The 18594-nt window shown below is 56.9% G+C and overlaps 2 protein-coding genes across 2 annotated transcripts in view; both read right to left on the reverse strand.

The window, feature by feature from the left end:
- LOC134507942 (LIM homeobox transcription factor 1-alpha-like) overlaps nucleotides 1-10364 on the reverse strand; it is a 29312-nt gene extending 18948 nt beyond the window's left edge. The window contains exons 1-3 of the mRNA XM_063318932.1: nucleotides 10298-10364; nucleotides 9360-9437; nucleotides 5129-5315 (exon numbers count right to left, since the gene is read on the reverse strand). Coding sequence (XP_063175002.1) covers nucleotides 5129-5315; nucleotides 9360-9417 — 245 coding nt within the window. The 5' untranslated portion in view covers nucleotides 9418-9437; nucleotides 10298-10364. The remainder of the gene's footprint in view (nucleotides 1-5128; nucleotides 5316-9359; nucleotides 9438-10297) is intronic.
- A 1096-nt stretch (nucleotides 10365-11460) lies between these two features.
- Nucleotides 11461-17362, reverse strand: LOC134507948 (hepatic lectin-like). Its single transcript, XM_063318939.1, has 6 exons — nucleotides 17223-17362; nucleotides 16128-16235; nucleotides 14466-14546; nucleotides 13860-14011; nucleotides 12109-12221; nucleotides 11461-11820 (listed from the first exon to the last, which is right to left on the reverse strand). Exons 1-6 carry the CDS (start codon nucleotides 17263-17265, stop codon nucleotides 11685-11687), a joined length of 633 nt encoding a protein of 210 aa, XP_063175009.1. The 5' UTR covers nucleotides 17266-17362; the 3' UTR covers nucleotides 11461-11684.
- Between the last annotated feature and the right edge of the window lie 1232 nt (nucleotides 17363-18594).

Below are 18594 nucleotides of genomic sequence, written 5' to 3' on the forward strand. Positions count from 1 at the left end.
GGAGGAGCGGGTCTGCGCTCAGCTGTGCCGGTCACGTGCCGGCAGCCGCTCGGCGATGGAGAAACTGCAAGTCAGGTTCGAGCCGAGTTCACCCCGTATCTCTACAGAGGACGAGCAAATCATCTCCACATGGGCAAAAGGAGAGCGCGGAGGAGAGGGGGAAGGCTGCCAGCGCAAGGCTGCGGTTCAGATCCCTCTTGACAGCTCCCCGGCAGCCCCCACATCGCCTGTCATTCCACAAAACAAACTTCAAAGTAAACAAGGCGCCCGGGACCCGGCCGTTGCAGCCACTCTATCATCGTTCGGGAGTATTTTTCCTTCCTCCCCCCACCCACCCCTTCTCCCGAGCCGTTGCATTTACACGAGCTGCCCGGAGCTGGATTTACAGGGCAGGTGCCTGAGCAAAGCGCAGGAGAGCTGGCTGGGCCCCAGGCGAAAGGGGAAGAGGAGAGTTTCACAAAAGCCTTCAGATTGCGGTTTTATATGATAGGGACTGCAGAACAACATCCATCTTCGGGCTTAACATTTCATCTCTAGATCAACAGTCCGTTCCTTCCCCCACGTTCAGCCGCAGCTGCTGGCTTATCTCTCCATTAAAGCATTTTCCTCTTATTGCGCAGTTTCGCATGAGGAGGAATAAATGCCAGATGGGTCTCCCCTCCAGGTCACCACGCTGCGAGCCCCGGTCTACGCCGCGGCCCAGGGCGACACCGGATTCTGCCGTCTGGGATTCATCGCTGGCCAAAACCACGAACTTCGGAAAGTCAAGGCCAAGAATGAATACTCGGGGTAGGGGCGGGGGGGACACACAAGATTTCCAAACAGGAGGGACTGAGAGTTTGCCTCCCTGGAAATTCCCAGGCTGGATGCACAAAGGTGCTGAGCGGAGACGCCTTCAAAAGTGCCCGAAGCACCAACTTGCGAAAGCACTAAAGGAGCTGGAGACCCTAAAGGGTGTTTTTTTGAGACCGCCTGAGGTACTTTGGAGCACACGAGTGGGATGGAGCAGAGCGTGCCCAGGGATCTGCGGCTGAATGCGCCGCAGTGCTTGGAAAAACAGCGCGGCCGCGTTGTCCCACCCAAAAGTCGATAGCAAACCAGCGATACTGGAGGCCGAGGGCTCCCCACGTGGGAACGCCATCATTGGCCTCGGGTCAGGCACCCGACTTGCCCCAAGGAGGACGCGGTGCTCCTTACAGACGGGTTTTGCAAACACGTTTTTATCTGCTTACTCTTAAGCAGGGGGGTCAAACCCACTCCAGCGCCTGGCTCCTGCCAACCAGCACAGCCAAGACCTCCCGGAGATCCACCGCCTTTGCTCCAAAGCATCCCGGGACCCTCACCCTTTGCCGGGACGGTGCGGGTGTCACCGCGCTGTCCTTCTTTTCCACATCCAGCTGTGGCTTTGCCAGCCCGGCTCCTCGTCCCTGCCTCTCCCGGCCACCCTGGGCAAGTGGGCAAGCTCTGGTATTTTTATTACCATTCCCAGCGCTGCCAAGCGCTTGCGTCAGTGGCCGGGAGGAGGCTGCGCTCTCTCTTGCGAAGCCCAGGCAAGATAAGCTGGGACCGTTAAGTCTTTAGAAGGTGCTGCCAAACTTCAGGGAAGTGACGGAACGCCTTCCCGGCAGCGGCGTCCTGGGATGGCTGTGTGTCACCCAGCTCGTCCCGGCGGCACCAGCCGCAGGAGGTCGCAGCTAGACGTGGGTTTGGAGGTCACAACCAGGCACCGACTTCCCCCCCACCTCCCCCCCCCGCCTCGTATTTCAGTGGAAGCCTTGGCATGGGAAAGGTGGGGAGGGAGCCTGCGGGAAGCTTATTCGGCAGAGGAGGAGAACCGAGGAAGCATCACCGCCAGCACGAGCCACCAACGGAGCCCTGGTGCCGTGGCCTTAATGGCATTGCCAGCCCCTGTGGTGGCAAGCAGCGATGTCAGGGGGCTGCTGAGCACCCAGGAGCTCCCTATCCCAGGGAGGGAGAAGCTCCCAGCATTTTCCGACATATCTGAAGCTTGCCGGAGTGTCGCCGTGGTTATTTGCCTCTCTTGCCAGTGGCGAAAGGGAAGGCAGCAGCCTTTGAGCCATCCCCTGCCCTGCGGCAAGGCGGAGGGAGCCAGCAGCCCGGCGTGGAAGCAGCTCCCTTTTTTTTTTGGTTTGTGGTTTGTTTTTTTTGTTTTTTTTTTTCCAGCCATGATCAAAGCTCTCCCTGCCGAGAGATAACCTCCGGCGGGATCGACCCTGCCCCGGCTCCGTGGAGCGATGCCACTTGGTTGGTGCATCGAGACGGGAGGCTGCGGTGCTGGCTCATCACTCAAAGTCCTGCCCGGGGGAGCGGATCCTGCCCTCCCTTCGGGCTCTTCCACCTTATCTCTCCTTCCCGAGACGCGGAAGGAAAGGGGGTGGCCAGCGGACGGGCTCTCCCTGCTCCAGCTCAGAGCTGTCAGCGCCATGGCTCACCTTTAGGGGAAACGAACGGCTTTTTGTGCCGCATCAACCCCCCCTCAGAAAAAAGCCAGGGGGCTGGCAGGGGAAGGCAGAATTGGGGACACGAGGCCGTCCCTTGCCCTGGCCTCCCGGGCTCATTTCCAGCGCCTGCTCTGCTGCAAAATGCTTCCAGGGTGCAAAAAACGTGGGTGCTCCAAAAGGCTCCCCTGGGGCTCCCTGTGTCCCTTGGGAAAGGGCATCGTCTGGAGGAACGCAAAGGGCGAGGGCTCCCGATTCCCCTTGGAGGGAGTCAGAGCGGAGGGGAAGGGATTCACCGGCGGCCGCGGAGCCAGAGGGTGGCGGGGGGATGGGATTTGCCATCCCACGTTCACCTCCCAGCGGCGTGAGAAAAGCCAACAGAAGCACCTGAGCGGTTTCGTTAATAAAAGCGCATTTGTGTGTGACCACTAAAGGCAAAAAAAAACCCAAAACCAACCCCCCAAAAAACCCCTTCTTCGGTGCTGGGGCAGGGTGCCACCGCCGAAATTCAGGGATGCGTCTCCAGCCCTGCGGGAGATGCTGCTCTGGGAGTTTGGCAGGCAAGGCTGAGGTTGGGAGAAATCTAAAAACCTGATTTTTTTTTTTTTCCCCCGAGGCTTTCCCAGGCAGCGCCAGCTATATTTGATCACATCAGGGCGGCTGCTTCCCCAGCTGTCCTGCGGCCCCTCCGGGTACCGGCCACCCTCTCATTTTAGGGATGTCTCCTTCCGCGTGGCACCACCGCAACCCCGCTTCCCGCTTACAAAGAGCCCTCAGCCCCTCCGGCTCCACCAGCCGCTTCCCCCGGTCCAGCTCCCTCTGGATTCGCCAACGCTCAAACACCTCGTTTCGTCGACGCAATTAAAATGACACGACAAGCGGAGGAGCGCGACGGCCCAGCCTTCTCCCGGGAGCCCCGGCGAGGTGTTCGAAAGCAAATGAAGTTGGAGTAGACGATCGGTGTAGGTCCCTTCCAATGGAAACAGTCTATTCTATTCTATTCTATTCTATTCTATTCTATTCTATTCTATTCTATTCTATTCTATTCTATTCTATTCTATTCTATTCTATTCTTTTCCTTTTCTTTTCCTTTTCTTTTTCCTTTTCTTTTCCTTTTCTTTTTCCTTTTCTTTTCCTTTTTCCTTTTCTTTTTCCTTTTCCTTTTCCTTTCCTTTTCCTTTTCCTTTTCCTTTTCCTTTTCCTTTTCCTTTTCCTTTTCCTTTTCCTTTTCCTTTTCCTTTTCCTTTTCCTTTTCTTTTCTTTTCTTCTTTTTCTCTTTTTCTTTTTCTTTTTATTTTATTTTTCTTTCTCTTTTGTTTCTGTTTTTCTTTTTTCTTTTTTTCTTTTTATTTTTTATTCCTTTTCCTTCCCTTTCCCTCTCCTCTCCTCTCCTCCCCTCCCCTCCCCTCCCCTCCCCTCCCCTCCCCTCCCCTTCCCCTTCCCCTTCCCCTTCCCCTTCCCCTTTCCCTTCCCTTTCCCTTTCCCTCCCCTCCCCTCCCCTCCCCTCCCCTCCCCTCCCCTCCCCTCCCCTCCCCTCCCCTTCCCTCCCCTCCCCTCCCCTCCCCTCCCTCCCCTCCCCTCCCCTCCCCTCCCCTCCCCTCCCTTCCCTCCTTCCCTTCCCTTCCCTTCCCTTCCCTTCCCTTCCTTCCCTTCCCTTCCCTTCCCTTCCCTTCCCTTCCCTTCCCTTCCCTTCCCTTCCCTTCCCTTCCCTTCCTTCCTTCCCTTCCCTTCCCTTCCCTTCCCTTCCCTTCCCTTCCCTTCCCTTCCCTTCCCTTCCCTTCCTTCCCTTCCCTTCCCTTCCTTCCCTTCCCTTCCCTCCCTCCCCTCCCCTTCCCTTTTCCTTCCCTTCCCTTCCCTTCCCATTCCATTTGAAGTATCTGGTGGTGTCCCCCCCCCGAGGGTCAGCATTGCCACCACAAGCAGAGCCCAGCCCAGCCCAGGCCTGGCCACAGCAGGGACAGACGTGGGCTCCCTGGCACCACCGAGTGGGTGCCCCGCTGCGAGAGCCGCTCCCGGCGCCGGGGTTACGGGACAGGCACCCGCTCCTGACCCCCCCAAGCCGCTCCTCGCCCCCTGAGCAGGACCTTGGCTGAAGGGCAGGGAGGTTAAGGAGAGCATCTGTCCCTCAGTTTAGTGGCCAGCCCAGCCCAAACCATGACCTCAGGTTAAATCTGCCGGCCCTCGCGTCCCAGGAGGACAAGGCATGGAGTGCTGTCATCTCCTGGGCAGCCTTGGACATCCCTCAGCTCTTGAAAAAGCGTCCCAAGGGCCTCCGGCTTCATCCTTTCTGCCCCTTCAGCCAACGCCTTCACAGAACCATAGACCGGTCTCCGTTGGAAGGGACCTTTAAGACCATCGAGTCCAACCATTAACCCGACACTGCCAAAACCACCACTGAACCAAAATCGATCCCTTTTGCCTCTTTATCCCCGTCACGTCACCGCGTTAAATCACAGCTGAAGACTTCTGTCCCTCTATTTGGACACCATCCCTTGGCAGGACACCTCTGTGGTCCTCGTCATCTCACCTGCTCCTCACCAACCTACGTGACACCCACAACCACAACGCCCTTTCGCCGCCCACCCTTCCAGAACCCCACCGAGCCTCCACCGCGCTCAACACGGAGCCCAGAGGGACGGAAAATTTGGAGAAAACCAGAGGGCACTTACTTCTCGTAGTCGTGTTTGCAGTAGAGCTGCCGGTTGCGACAGTAGCAGGTCCCGGAGAGCGGCTGGAGGCAGACGGCACATTTCACGCAACCTTCGTGCCAGGAGCGGTCGTTGACTCGCAGGAGGAACCGGTCGGAGATGGGGGTGTCGCAGCCGGCGCAAACCTCCCGCATCTTGGAATCCGAACCTGGGCATCAGGGGAAAAGACGGCGTGAGAAGGAGGTTTCCTTTGCTGGGGCTGGGGGGGGGGGAATCGCGTCCCGCAGGAATAACATCTGTCTTTTGGGGGGCGATGCTTGGCCTGGCGATCATCTGCTGATGTTTTTCGCTTTCTTTTTTAAAGCCACGTGGTGTTGGCGTAGGAGAGGGAGAAGGGAGGCTCGGCGTGGAGGTTTTTTTTGTTTGCTTTTTTTTGTGACAACCCTCGACAATAAACGTCCCAGTTGCGAAAGCAGCAGGTTCTGGGGTTCTCTGCAGGTGGTAAATTCGAGGGAAACCCCGAGCCCACGGCTCCGGCACTGTGTAAATCCCGGAGGACGTGGAGAACACGCGCTCGGGAGCGGGAGAGCAAATATATGTGTGTCTCGACAGGAGGCTGCGGGCGCTGAGCTTGGGTGAGCCTTGGTCCAGGTCAGCGGACAGACCCGCGTCTGAATTTTGTCCAATTTCACCCCAGATTTGGTGCCCAAGAGCTGTGTAAAAAGGCTCCAGAGCTTTGGGATTTTTTTTTTTTATTTTTTTTTTTTTCTTCCCCCCCTTCCTCAGTGTTATCAACATGGAAATCTATGGCTGCTCTTCAAAGGCTTCGTCACGATAACTTCAAGGTAAAGGAGCGAGTAATAAATACGCTGTATCTGGTGCGCTGGATCCGGGCTTCGGGCTGAGCCAGGCAGCGGCACCCTCTCCGATGTCCGCAGCCTCCACCCTGCCAAGCTCCTTGGGTTTTACGAGCCCTTATCTCTGTCCTCTCCAGCCTCGCCACCCTTTTATCCCCCCCAAAAGCTCGTGGATCCCGAGGCAACACCTACCCAAGCCCCCTCGAAGGCTTGGAGGGACGGTGGCATCCCAGGGACGAAGCTCAGGGCTGTTTTCAAAGGCACCGAGCCACCGAGGGCAACCAAGGAATGGGGGGGTCGAGGGGGGGAAACACGAAGCCCAGCTCTAATTCGGGCACCGGCCCAGGGCGAGGAGTCAAAAGGCGAGGAGCAGCCGTGGAAAATGGCAGGAGAGACGTTCCAGTGGAGAGCCGCGCGCCCCCCGCGCAAGGCTGGAGGACGCGGAGGAGCCCTGACCCGGCAGCATCTCCCGCAAAAAGGGATTTTTTTTTTCCTTCTCCGGGAACACGCAGTGGCTTTCCCAGCCCTGCAGATCTTCTCTCCCGGGCTCCGGGAAGCAGCTCTTACACCTGACCACGCTCTTCCGAGTGAGGATCCCATCCGGGACCCGCCATCACCCCGCCAGCAACTTGCTTTGCGGCTCCTGGGCCTCAGCGGGCTCAAATTGGTGGCGGGAGGAAGACGAAGGGGGCATGGAGCAGGCAGGACGGCCGCGGCGGAGGCGAAATGCCGGCAGGCACAAAGCATCCGCCAGCGGGAAGCTTTCTGAACGCTTTTTCTCTCCAAGTTTAGCTGCGGATGCTTTCCCAAAGTCTTGAAATCCCTTGAAATCCCGGCAAATGCTCTCTGCCTCCGCTGTTTTTACACCAACGCAGGAGGGACTGGTTGGGGGGGTGGGTGGTGGAAATTGGGCTAATTTGGGCTTTTTATGGACCTGAAAACGGGGGTGTCTTGTGCGAAGGCGGCTTCTGCCTCGCTTCGTGGCGGCGTTCGGGTTCCTGTCCTGCGCCTCCGGCATCCCACCGGCTCATTCCCGACATTGCGGCGAGCCCAGTCCTTCGCGGCTCCCGCAGGCTCGGCACAGCTCGTTAATTAAGCGCTGGGCCCTGAAAATCGGGTGACAGCATCGGCTGGAAGGGACCGGACCTTGAGAGCTCTCCTGCGGATCGGGATCCAGCGGATCAGGAGTGGAAATGAGGAGGGTTTGGGGTTTTTTTTGCCCAAGAAGAGGAAAAACGAATGTGGGGCTGGTGGTGCCGGAGCTGAAACGCCGGGAGGGCGGCGTGGATGGCCAAGGCCACGAGCAACCCCATCCCAGCGGCCACGGGCAGAGGTTCTCCGTGGATATTTATCCCAGGTCGAGCCTCCACTTCCCGCTTTTTTCCTCCGTTATTAAGTCCCGGAGTCAAATATTGTCACCCTTCTTGACTTTGACCCCGGGGGCTGCGTGTCACCCCGGGACCAGCCAAACCTCCAGCGGGTTTGAGGCATCTGGGGTTAAAAATCCCCCTAAATCCTCTTGGGGTTTTTTTTGGGGAAAAAAGGTTGGGAATAATCTAATGGTAAATTAGACTGAGAGCAGCTAGTTAAACGGCCAGGGAGCTCGGGGAGCGCGGGATCAGTCTAAAAGGGAGAGACACAAAACTTGAGGCCGGGGGATGTTCGTCTGTCCCTCTCGCTCAGGGAATGAGGAGGAGGATTGCGGGGATCCGGAATGGTGGGAAGCAGCAGAATCCTGCCTCGGGATGGACGGCCAGGGCCCGGAGCAGAGGTCACTGCCCAACGATAATTCACACCTGAGTCTCTTTTGACACAAAAGTCACGGTCATGGCGATGCCGTAACACACGGGGAGACGAGCAAGCGATCCCGAGCTCCGAGGGATGTCAGAAATCCCAGGAAAACGATCGGATTTGGCTGAATCTCCCGGCAGCCAGCCCGGGAGAAAGAGGCAAAACTGAAAGTAAAGGAGACTCTGCCTTACGCTGCCCGAAAAACACCAGGCGTATAAAAACGCAACACTTTGGAGCAGCAAATGCGTTAAGGAAGAGCAATCCCAACCCACCACGTTGCGGCACTTTGGGAAAGGGAAAAGGAATGACGACAGGGACACAATCTGGTGAGCCCAGCATGGACTGGGAGGGGAGGCAGCTCGCCGGTGCCTTATCCCAGTATTATCCAAAACTAACCCCCGGCCTCCGAGCCCTCCCAGGGCACGGGAACATCCCGCCGGCGCTGGTGGGCAGATATCCTCACCGTCCTTTAAAATTCGGATCAGCGAAGCCGGCTATCGATGGTCGGGGGCCTGGCCCCACACGGGATGCTCCCAAAAAGCAGCAAAGGACTGGGATGAACCCAGAGGTTTATCCGAGAGGTCGGGACATGCGAGGAGGGATGGATGGTGGCGACGTCCCTGTCCCTTCCGGGGTTCGGTGCCTCGCGCCTCGCTCCGTGCCGGTGCTGGCTGCCCTTAGGGATAACCTCAGCCCCCGGAGCCGCAGCTGCTTTGGGGATCGCAAGATGGCATTTTGTGGCATGCCAACAGCTTGCCGTGGCTCGTCGCTGCCTCGGAATTGGCAAACCACAAAGCCAGGCTGAGCGAGGAAAGGGGAGGGGGGGCTGTCGCTCTTCCCCACAATCGGGGCTCACCCCAACAATCCCGGGGGCGGCGTGGAGGGGGGGGAGGAAGGAATCTCCTTCCCGAGCAGGGAATAAACCCCGCGGAGGAGCGGGGGACACTGCTGACGCCAGCTGGGAATGGATTTTGGTGGCGGGGGTAGGGGGTGGGGGGGGGGAAACGGGCGGCGAGGCTGGTCCTGCTGCAACTTGCGGCCACGCCGAGACCCCTGGAGTGGCCGGGGGAGGATGAGGGTGAGGAGGAGGAGGAGGAGGAGGAGGAGGAGGAGGATGGGGATGGGGATGAGGATGATGATGATGATGAGGAGGATGAGGATGAGGATAGGGATGGGGATGGGGAGGAGGATGAGGGTGAGGAGGAGGAGGAGGATGGGGATGGGGATGGGGCTGATGATGAGGAGGAGGAGGAGGAGGAGGATGGGGATGGGGATGATGAGAATGGGGATGGGGATGAGGATGAGGGTGATGAGGAGGAGGAGGAGGGGGATGGGGATGATGAGGATGGGGATGGGGATGAGGATGAGGGTGAGGGGGAGGAGGAGGAGGAGGATGGGGATGGGGATGGGAATGGGGATGAGGGTGAGGAGGAGGAGGAGGAGGAGGATGGGGATGGGGATGGGGATGAGGATGATGAGGATGGGGACAGGGAGGAGGATGAGGATGGGGCTGGCAGCCACGGATGCTGCCCGAGCAGCCCGAGCTGGGGGGTCTCCCCGCTTCCCGGTGCGTGGCACCCGCTCCCGGTCTCTCCGGCACTCACCGAAGCCCAGGACCGGCGTCGCCTGCTGCAGGCAGGACGGAGCCTCTTCCGTCTTCATACCGGCGGCCAGCGCGGGGGCTGCGGGCGGAGAGGAGCGTTAAGGACCGGGACCGGTCTCCCCCCCGGCTTGCCCGCTGCTTCCCGGTTCGTTTGCCGCCTCCCGGCGCTCCGGTTAACGAACGGCAACGAAATCACGGCGGCGGCGGCGCCCACCCTCCCCGCTCCCCCCGGTCCCGTTGGGCTTAAGACCGACCTTGCCCCCGGTATCACCGGAGCCCACCCCGGGGGCTGCGCCGGGGGCTGCGGCCGCGGTGCTTCATCCCCCGCGTCCCGTTCCCGTCCCGTCGGGTCCCTGCGCCCGACGGGTCCCTGCGCTGCCGGTGCCGCTGCCGGTGCCGCTGCCGGTGCCGCTGCCGGTGTCGGTCTCTCCGCTTTCAGACGGGGCGCACACCCGTGTGCCCCCCCTCACCCCCCCCCCGCCGCCCCGGTACGGGACATCCCCGCCGCTCAGTTTCCCGACCCCGGCATCTCCCCTCCCGCCCCGTCCACTCTCCGGTTACTTACCGGGATAACGATACCGGTCCCGGTACCGGCAGGGCGGGGAAGGGAGAGGAGCGGAGCGGGGCGCGACCGTACGCGGGGCAGAGCGCGCAGCCCCCGCCCGTCTCCGCGCCCGCGCCCGTGAGCGCCGCCGCCCCCCGCCTCCCCCGGGAGCGCGCCTCGGCCGGGGAGCGCGCCGGGGGCCCCATCAAGGCGGGGGACACCACCACCCCACCACCCCCCCCAAAAAAAAAACCCGAACAACCCCTTCCAGACCCCCCTCCGGTGCTCCCCGCCGCCCGGTGCGCCAAGAGGCGATACCGACGGCGGGCGGGCGGGGAGCGGGGTGCGGGGGAGGTTCCGTGCCACCGGTCTCGTTAATGCGCTTCGCCGCTCACCGCGGGGCCGCCGGGCTCTGTCACGACAGCCGTGTCGCCGACAGGGCAGGCGGAGGGGAGTCCTCCCGCCGTCGGGGCGAACGGCGATGCCGGGGACGGGGGCGGCGGGGGCGGCACCGGAGCGGGGCGGGGGGCGGCGGGGGGCCGGGGCTCCGCCGGGTCGGTGTCCGCGTTCCTCCCGCGGCTCCTCGGACGAACCCACCGCGGGCATCGTCCGGGGAAGCGGGGGGAAACCGGGGGTAGAGGGGGGAAAGCGGAGACAACCGGGTCGGGGGCTCCCCGCTGCCAACCGGGACCGAACGGCGGGGCCGGAGCTCCCGGGGTGGCCCCGGGAACAGGGGCTGCGGGGGGGGGGGGGGGGGGAGGGGGTCCCGGGGGCCGCGGGGTGCTGCCCTCGCGGGGGGACGACACGACCGGGCACTGCCGGTAGCGGGTGGTTGAGAGCGGCTCCCACCCGCTCCCTGCAGCGCACACGCGTGTGCACGCACACACGCCTCGAGCCGCACGCACACGCGTGTGCACCGGGCTGGTGGGAGGTGGCCCTGGCCAGGGCAGGGGGTGGCACTGGTGGAGGGGGGGGGTCTTCACGCTCCCTTCCCACCCAAACCATTCCCTGGTTCGATGGTGGGATGGGCAGGGACGTCTCCACCCGGCCCAGGTGGCTCAAAGCCCCGTCCAACTTGACCTTGAACGTTCCCAGGGCCGGGGCAGCAAAGAGGGGAGATTTAGGGGAGATCTGGGGAAGAAATTCATGGCTGTGAGGGCAGTGAGACGCTGGCCCAGGTTGCCCAGAGAAGCTGTGGCTGCCCCATCCCTGGAGGGGTCCAAGGCCAGGTTGGCCGGGGCTTTGGGCAACCTGGGCTGGTGGGAGGTGGCCCTGCCCAGGGCAGGGGGTGGCACTGGGTGGCCTTTAAGGTCCCTTCCCACCCAAACCATTCTATAATTCCATCCCCCACCTCTCTGGGCAACCTGGGCCAGCATCTCACCACCCTAAGCCTGAAGAATTTCTTATATCTTGTCTAAATCTCCCCTCTTTTAGCTGAAAACCGTCCTCCTTTCTGTCCCATTTGTCCCCAGCCTGCTCCCGGCGTTGCTGCTGACCTGCCCGGTGTCCGTCTGCAGCCCCAGCTCGCCCCCACCCCTCCGCACCCACCGAAGCTTCGTTAACCAGAGCAATAATCGTCCTTTATTAGGCTGAGCTCCCCACGGAGAACCCGGATTCCTGCGTATATTGCTTAGGACCATCAAAATCCGGCCCCGCTCTTCCTTGGGACAGCGCGGTGGGGCGGAAGAGCAGGGAGCGGGCGCTCGGATAGTATAAATTAAGAAGAAAAAGGACCATTTGAGGTGTCGGAACGTGGGCCGGTGCCTCCGCGCCTGGTTTGGCTCAGTTGGGCAGAGGCTTTTCGCAGACGTAGTAGCACTCGTAGGTGCAGTAGACGTCGTTCCACTGGCCGGAGACCCAGACGTGGGCACAATCTTCGTTGTGGCCGCTGTTGTTGGGTTCTCCCTCCTTCCAGTACCTGGGGGGGAGAAGGATCAAACTGGGAGAGGGCGGAAGGGGCAGGCAGCTGAGCCGAGCGGCTTTCCCCCCGGGGGCCGGGACTCGCTAAACCCGGCTGATTTGAGACGATTTTTAGATGCTAATTCTTGCCTTTGCTGCCGTTAAACCTCCCGCTGAACGCCCGTCCCAGGGCAGGGTGAAGAAACCCGGTTTGTTGGGTGAAATGGGGGGGGTGCAGGCGGGGAAGCTGCCGGCCGTTTTGGGGCGACGGGGCACAAAAAAACCCGCAGGGCAGGGTGACACTCACGTGAAGGTGCTTTTATAGTCGGTCCCGTCGATCCATTCCCATTCCCCTTCCGAGTTCTCGTCGGTGAGCCCGATCCAGAAACGCTCATTCCTTGTCCTGAACATGACAAAATTCTGCAGCGGGGAGAGGGATCAGGAGGAAAAGCAACCAGGAAACGGCTCCTCGAGCCGGCAGCCAACACCTCGCTCCGCGTTTGCGCCGTGGAGGAGCCCGAGAGGAACAACCCCGCACTGGGGCTACTCATTTGAAAGGTGGAAGAGAAGGATGGATGGCGCTGCTCCGGCCCTGGGGCCATGGGAAGGACGCGGAGCTGCGGGAGCGGGGGCCGGAGGAGGCCCGGAGATGCTGGGAGGGCTGGAGCCCCTCTGCTGTGGGGCCGGGCTGAGCTGGGGGGGTTCAGCCTGGAGAAGAGAAGGGCTCCGGGGAGACCTGGAGCCCCTTCCAGTCCCTAAAGGGGCTCCGGGAAAGCCGGGAAGGGACTCTGGATCAGGGAGGGGAGCCGTGGGATGAGGGGGAATGGTTTTAAACTGAAAAAGGGGAGATTTTGGTTAGATATTAGAAGAAATTCTTCATGTTGAGGGTGGTGAGCCCCTGGCCCAGGTTGCCCAGAGAAGCTGTGGCTGCCCCATCCCTGGAGGGGTTCAAGGCCAGGTTGGATGGGGCTTTGGGCAACCTGGGCTGGTGGGAGGTGGCCCTGCCCAGGGCAGGGGGTGGCACTGGGTGGCCTTTAAGGTCCCTTCCCACCCAAACCATCCCATGGTTCTCCACCAAGCCCTGTTACACCACAACGAGCGCCGCAGCCCCCGGCTCCGGGTGTAGCCCATCCGAAAGGAGACTTTTCCAAAAGAAAACCTTCGGTTTGCTTAAGGAAGGGTTCGTTTAAACATTTTAATGAGCTTCCTTCCCTCGTCCCCACAACTCCGAGAGAACCAGTGAGGAAAGCGCAGTTACGGCAGCGGATTTGAGGGGGGGGAAACTTGAAAATGGGAAAGAAACCGTTCTGTTATCCCTTGGTACACGCGCGGGATCCGGAGCCGGGGGCGGTGCGTGAGCCAAAGGCAGACCAAGGTGAGGTTTTGTGTGTTAAATGAATAAATATACATAAAAATCACAGGTACATGCACATGGATAATGTATTTAGGGGATCATCTGTAGCTGGAGGGGTTCAGCCTGGAGAAGAGAAGGCTCCGGGGAGACCTTGGAGCCCCTTCCAGTCCCTAAAGGGGCTCCGGGAAAGCCGGGAAGGGACTCTGGATCAGGGAGGGGAGCCGTGGGACGAGGGGGAACGGGTTTAAACTGGAAGAGGGGAGATTCAGACTGAAATATCGGGAAGGAATTGGTCGCCCAGAGAAGCTGCGGCTGCCCCCCACCCCCGGAGGGCTCCAAGGCCAAGTTGGCCGGGGCTTGGGAGCGACTTGGGTTGGGGGGGGGGAAGCCGATGGCAAGGGGTGGCTTGTGAAGGTCCCTCCAAACCCAAACCAGTCTACGGTTCCGCCATCCCGGCAGTGCCGGTGTGCGCGGCTGGGCTCCCGCCGGCGCCGGGCAGCGCGGGTCCCGCCTGCTCTCTGCTGGCTGAGGCTCAGGATAACAACTCCCAGCCGCCCGCTTTGGGGGGGTCGTGCGTGCGCGTGTGTGCAGGATGGCAAGCGGGGTGGTGGGGGCTCCGCAGTATTTTTGGGGCAAGATTTGGAGAAATTTGGGTTTTCCTGCCCCGGAAGCGGCGGGGAGGCGGGGGGGGGGGGTGTCTTTACCTGCTTGGCGTAGCTGTTGATGACGGCCAACTGGGAACGCATCTCCTCGCACTGGGCCTTCGCCTTGTGCCAGCTCGTCCGGGTGAGGGAGAAGTAATAACATTTTCCATCAAAGTATTCCCATTGCCTGGTGTCGGGTCCGCAGGGAAACACTGGGAAAAGGAGGAGGAGGGGGGGTTGGGGGGGTGTGTGGTGTGGTGGGATCAGCTGCTCCTTCGCCGGGATCAGCCCAGGGTTTTCCCAGGTGCCGAACTGGTGCGGGCGCAAGGCTGGATATCGGATCGCCGCGAAAGCAGCACCCGAAAATCCCCCGTTCCCAGGAAAAATTGAGGTGTTTTGGTTTTTTGGGGTTTTTTTTTTTGTTGGTTTTTTTTTTTCCCCCCCCTAAATTATAAAAGCGTTTGCTGCCGGCGGAGAAGCAAAGCGGGAAGGGGAGGGATGCCCTGCACCGCGCGGCGAAGCTGGACCGATTCGGGGGGGGAATTTCGGGAAATTTTTAGAGGGGGAAGGGGAAAAAAAAAAAAAAAACCAACCCCCAACCTAAAAAAAAAAAAAAACCCCACGAAATAAATAAAAACGAAGCGTTTGGGTTCGGGCGGGACTCACGGAGAAAATCCCTGCCGGGAACGGTCTGGTTCCGCTTCTCTTCCGGACGCAACTCGTTGAGTTTAGACGAAATGGCCGAAACTATTGGGGAGAGGGAGAATTCGGGTTACGGACGGCGGTGCCCCCCCCCCCCCCCCCCAAAAAAAAACCCACCTCCCCCCCCCCAGCGGCTGAAGGGGGGGTTTGGGGCCTTTATTCTGCTGGGGCCGCGCTTTTCCAGCCCCCCCCCCCCCAAAAAAAAATCCCAGGAAACTTCAAATACCGGTTTATGGCTCGGCTTAGCCGGGATTTTTAGACATTTATATACATATTTGTAGAAGGTTTTATGTATATTTGTAGATTTTAGAGCTATTTTTGCAGATTTTTTTAGATACGTGTGGATTTTTAATGGATTCTTTATCGATACTTTGGGATATTTTTAGTTATATTTATAGGTATTCTATATATTTTTATAGCTATTTGTAGATACTCTATATTTGTACAGAGATTTATAGATATTTGGTATTTTTATAGGTATTTTTATATATTTGATAGATCTTTACAGATGTTTACAGGCATTCTTAGAGATTTTTTTAGGCTTTCATAGATTTTTTTAGCTATCTATAGGTCTTTCATACATTTTTATAGATATTTGCAGGTCTTTTTATGTATCTTACAGATATTTGTAGACTTTTTAATATTTTTGAAGATATTTAGAGGGGTTTTTTAATACGGTTTTATAGATGTTTATAGGTATTTTATATATTTTTATAGCTACTTATATATTTAGATATTTATAGATATTTTTAGACATTTTTAGATATTTTTAGGTATTTGTAGGTATTTTTAGATACTTTTAGATATTTAGAAATTTTTTTTCTAGATTTTTTTTTTAGACGTTTATAGACTTCCAGTAGATTTTTAGAGATATTTATAGATATTTTTATAGACTTTTTCTAGACATTTCTAGATATTTTATATTTTTATAGACAGTTATAGATATTTTGATAGATTTTGAGAGATATTTCTAGATATTTTATGTATTTAATAGATATGTATAGACTTTTTTATACATTTTATGGGTATTTCTAGATAGTTGTAGATATTTTTATAGATATTTCTAGATATTTATAGATATTTTCATAGATATTTATAGATTTTTCATATATTTTTATAGATATTTCTAGATATTTTTATATATATTTATAGATATTTTATATCTATTTATAGATTTTTTAGAGATTTATAGATTTTTCACATATTTTTATAGATATTTATAGATTTTTCATATATTATTATAGATATTTATAGATTTTTCATATATTTTTATAGATATTTTACATTTTTATATATTTATAGATACATTTATATACCTCTATATAAAATAATGATTTTATATAGAGATATATATAGAGAGAGAGATAGATATAGATATATAATAATGAAAATATTCACATATTTTAAAGTATATTTTATCTATAGAGGGTGAGGTGGATGTCGGCGGTGACTCCATGGGGCAGTGTGGGGGCTCCTCCGGTCCCCCCCGCCCCGGCCCGCGGAGCTGGGACCCACAGAGTCCCCTAGAGCGGGGCGCCTGCGCTCCGACCTCCCGTATCCCTCGATCCCACCTGCCTGATTAATTATTATTAATTATTATAATACTAATTAGCTGGGCCCCCGTACCTCTGGAGAGCGACACAGCCGACAGGGTGACGGTCAGGAAAAAGGAGAGGGCCAGCAGCAAATAGACCGGGCAAAAGGATCTCAGCTTCCGCTGCAAGAAGTTTCCGTCTTTAAAAGAAAACAAAAGAGATGTGGAAATATTTCCCCCTCGGATCACCGGGCTTTGGTTTTTTGGTTGTGGGTTTTTTTTTTTTTCCTTTTTTTTTTTTCCCCCCAAAGCTCCTCTGGTCCCGTTGCTAAAAGGGTTAATAAATAACCCGCAGTAGTTAACAATTTGCGACAGAAGCCAAAACTTGGGTGATGATTCCTGTTGGGACCCAGCTGGGGGGGCTGGAAGGTGCCCAAACCCCACGGCGGTCGCACGGCGCCTTGCGTGAGCCCCGGCGTGGCCTTGCTAAAGGTCGGGGCAGGTGATCTCAGGTGCCACAAAAGCAAAATAAAAAGAAATTAGAAGCTTATGCCGGATATTTTGGGCTGCGACACTTTTCTAAAGCCTCCTGGCTGTCCAGTAAGCCTTCTCAAAGGGGAAATTGTCCCCTGGGTGACAGTCCGTGGTCCAGAGGGCTCTTTGGTGGCCTTGGCTGGCATCAGGTGCCCTTCTCAGAGGGGTTGAACCTTGGAAACGCCTTTGGGTTCCGTGGTTCAACCTTGGGAGGTTCAACCTTGGCGTTGGGCCACTGGGTTTGGGGACCCCGACTTGGGAAGGCTCCGGGAAAAGGTTCATTTTGCCCCGGTCCCGGATGCTTCGGAGGCTGAACCTTCTCAGGTGCTGGTGGTTGGGCGCCACCAGCTTCACAACGTCATCTCAACGGCGGCCCACACCCTCAATGACGTCCCCTTCCCTCGTTTTCCATCTCAGCCTCAACCCCAGGGACAAACTCATCAGGGTGGGCTTCCCCATCCCAACCAATCAACCCCGTTAGATCTAATTAGCCGAGCTGCCTAAAGAGAGGAAGAAGGAGAACATGGACCTTCCTCTCCCTCAGAAACCAAGCGTGTTGGTGGAGAAGGACCACGACACAAGACACGGTCTCGTTGCCCTCTTTGCTTCTGCCCGTCTCCTTGCAGGGGCCGGGTGGAAGGGACGAAGTTTACCTTTAAAAACCTGCAGATCATCGTGAAGATGTTCCTCATCCATCCTGGGAGGAGGACGCACTGTTGGACCGAGTCAGCAGAAGGGTTTTTTTTCCCTGGGATCTCTGGAACAGGGAAGTCGCGCTACCCCCGGGGATCTTCCATCCAAAGGTTATAATTTAACCAACCTGTTTTCAGGCTCTGTCCTATTGGTTTGTCCTCTCAAAATAGCAGCTTGGATTGTGTCCACTTCCAATAATTCCACTGTCTGGAGGTTTTTCCTCCAGCCAAGCTGGGCGCTCTTCGCGTTTGGAACTCTTCCCCACCTTTTTTGGTGGGAAAAAGGGGCAAATTCTCAAGTTTTGGAAAGTGGTTCCTCCAAGCGAATGGATGGAGGGATGGATGGAGGGATGGATGCATGGATGGATGGATGGATGGATGGAAGGATGGAGGGAGGGATGGATGGATGGAAGGATGGAGGGAGGGATGGATGGATGGAGGGATGGAGGGATGGAGGGAGGGATGGAGGGAGGGAGGGAGGAATGGAGGGATGGATGGCTTTGGAAACGGCCTGGAAAATCAGAAATGGTCTTTAGTTTGGAAATGGAAGCTGAAGGCACAAGCACCGCCCCAACGGATGCACTTTTATGGGAAAACAAACCGGATTTGGGGCTGATCGTGTGCCACAGGAATCCATGTGCGACGGAGGCGCCGGAGCAGCTTGTTGATTAAGGGTCGCGCCCTGCGGAGAGCGATAACCCAGAAAGATTCGGTCTTCTCCAAGTTTTCTTTTCCTTTTGGTTCTGGATTTTCACTCCTCTCGGCCCCGGTGGGACTTTGGGAGCTGGTTCTTGAGCCGACTTCGCTGAGGGTTTCGCTTTTATTCTGTATTTTTTAAAAAAAGTGGGCTTTGATGTCGCGATGGGCATTACGGCGGGGTCGGGGGAAGAACCGTTCAAGGTAAAGGTTGGCGAAATATGAAGGTGGGGGTTAGAACTCGATGATCTTTAAGGTCCCTTCCAACCTAAATAATTCTATAATTCTACGAAACGGAGATAAACAGGGTAGAAACCCCCTGAATTTGGAAATTAGAAGCAAGAAGGGGCTCCGAAAGCTTCAGTAGATGTGTGAGGGGTTTGAGGTGCCGTGCTACGGGGGCGGAAACAGAACCGGTGATTTGAGAAGACCCTTTCCGTCCTTTATTCCTATAATTTACCCGTGGCCACCGGGTATTTACACCTCCCCTCCCGCTTCCAACCCTCAAACCCCACTTCGCGCCGCCCGAATTCGCAATGGCTGCTCCGCGCTCTGCGGAGACGAGGGAAAACTGGCAAGTTGGGAGGGCGGGATATTAAAAAGACGTCGTTGGGAGGCTCCCAGACGTCCCGCTGCA

Source organism: Chroicocephalus ridibundus, chromosome 29, assembly GCF_963924245.1.
Source record: "Chroicocephalus ridibundus chromosome 29, bChrRid1.1, whole genome shotgun sequence".
Taxonomy (NCBI): Eukaryota; Metazoa; Chordata; class Aves; order Charadriiformes; family Laridae; genus Chroicocephalus; species Chroicocephalus ridibundus.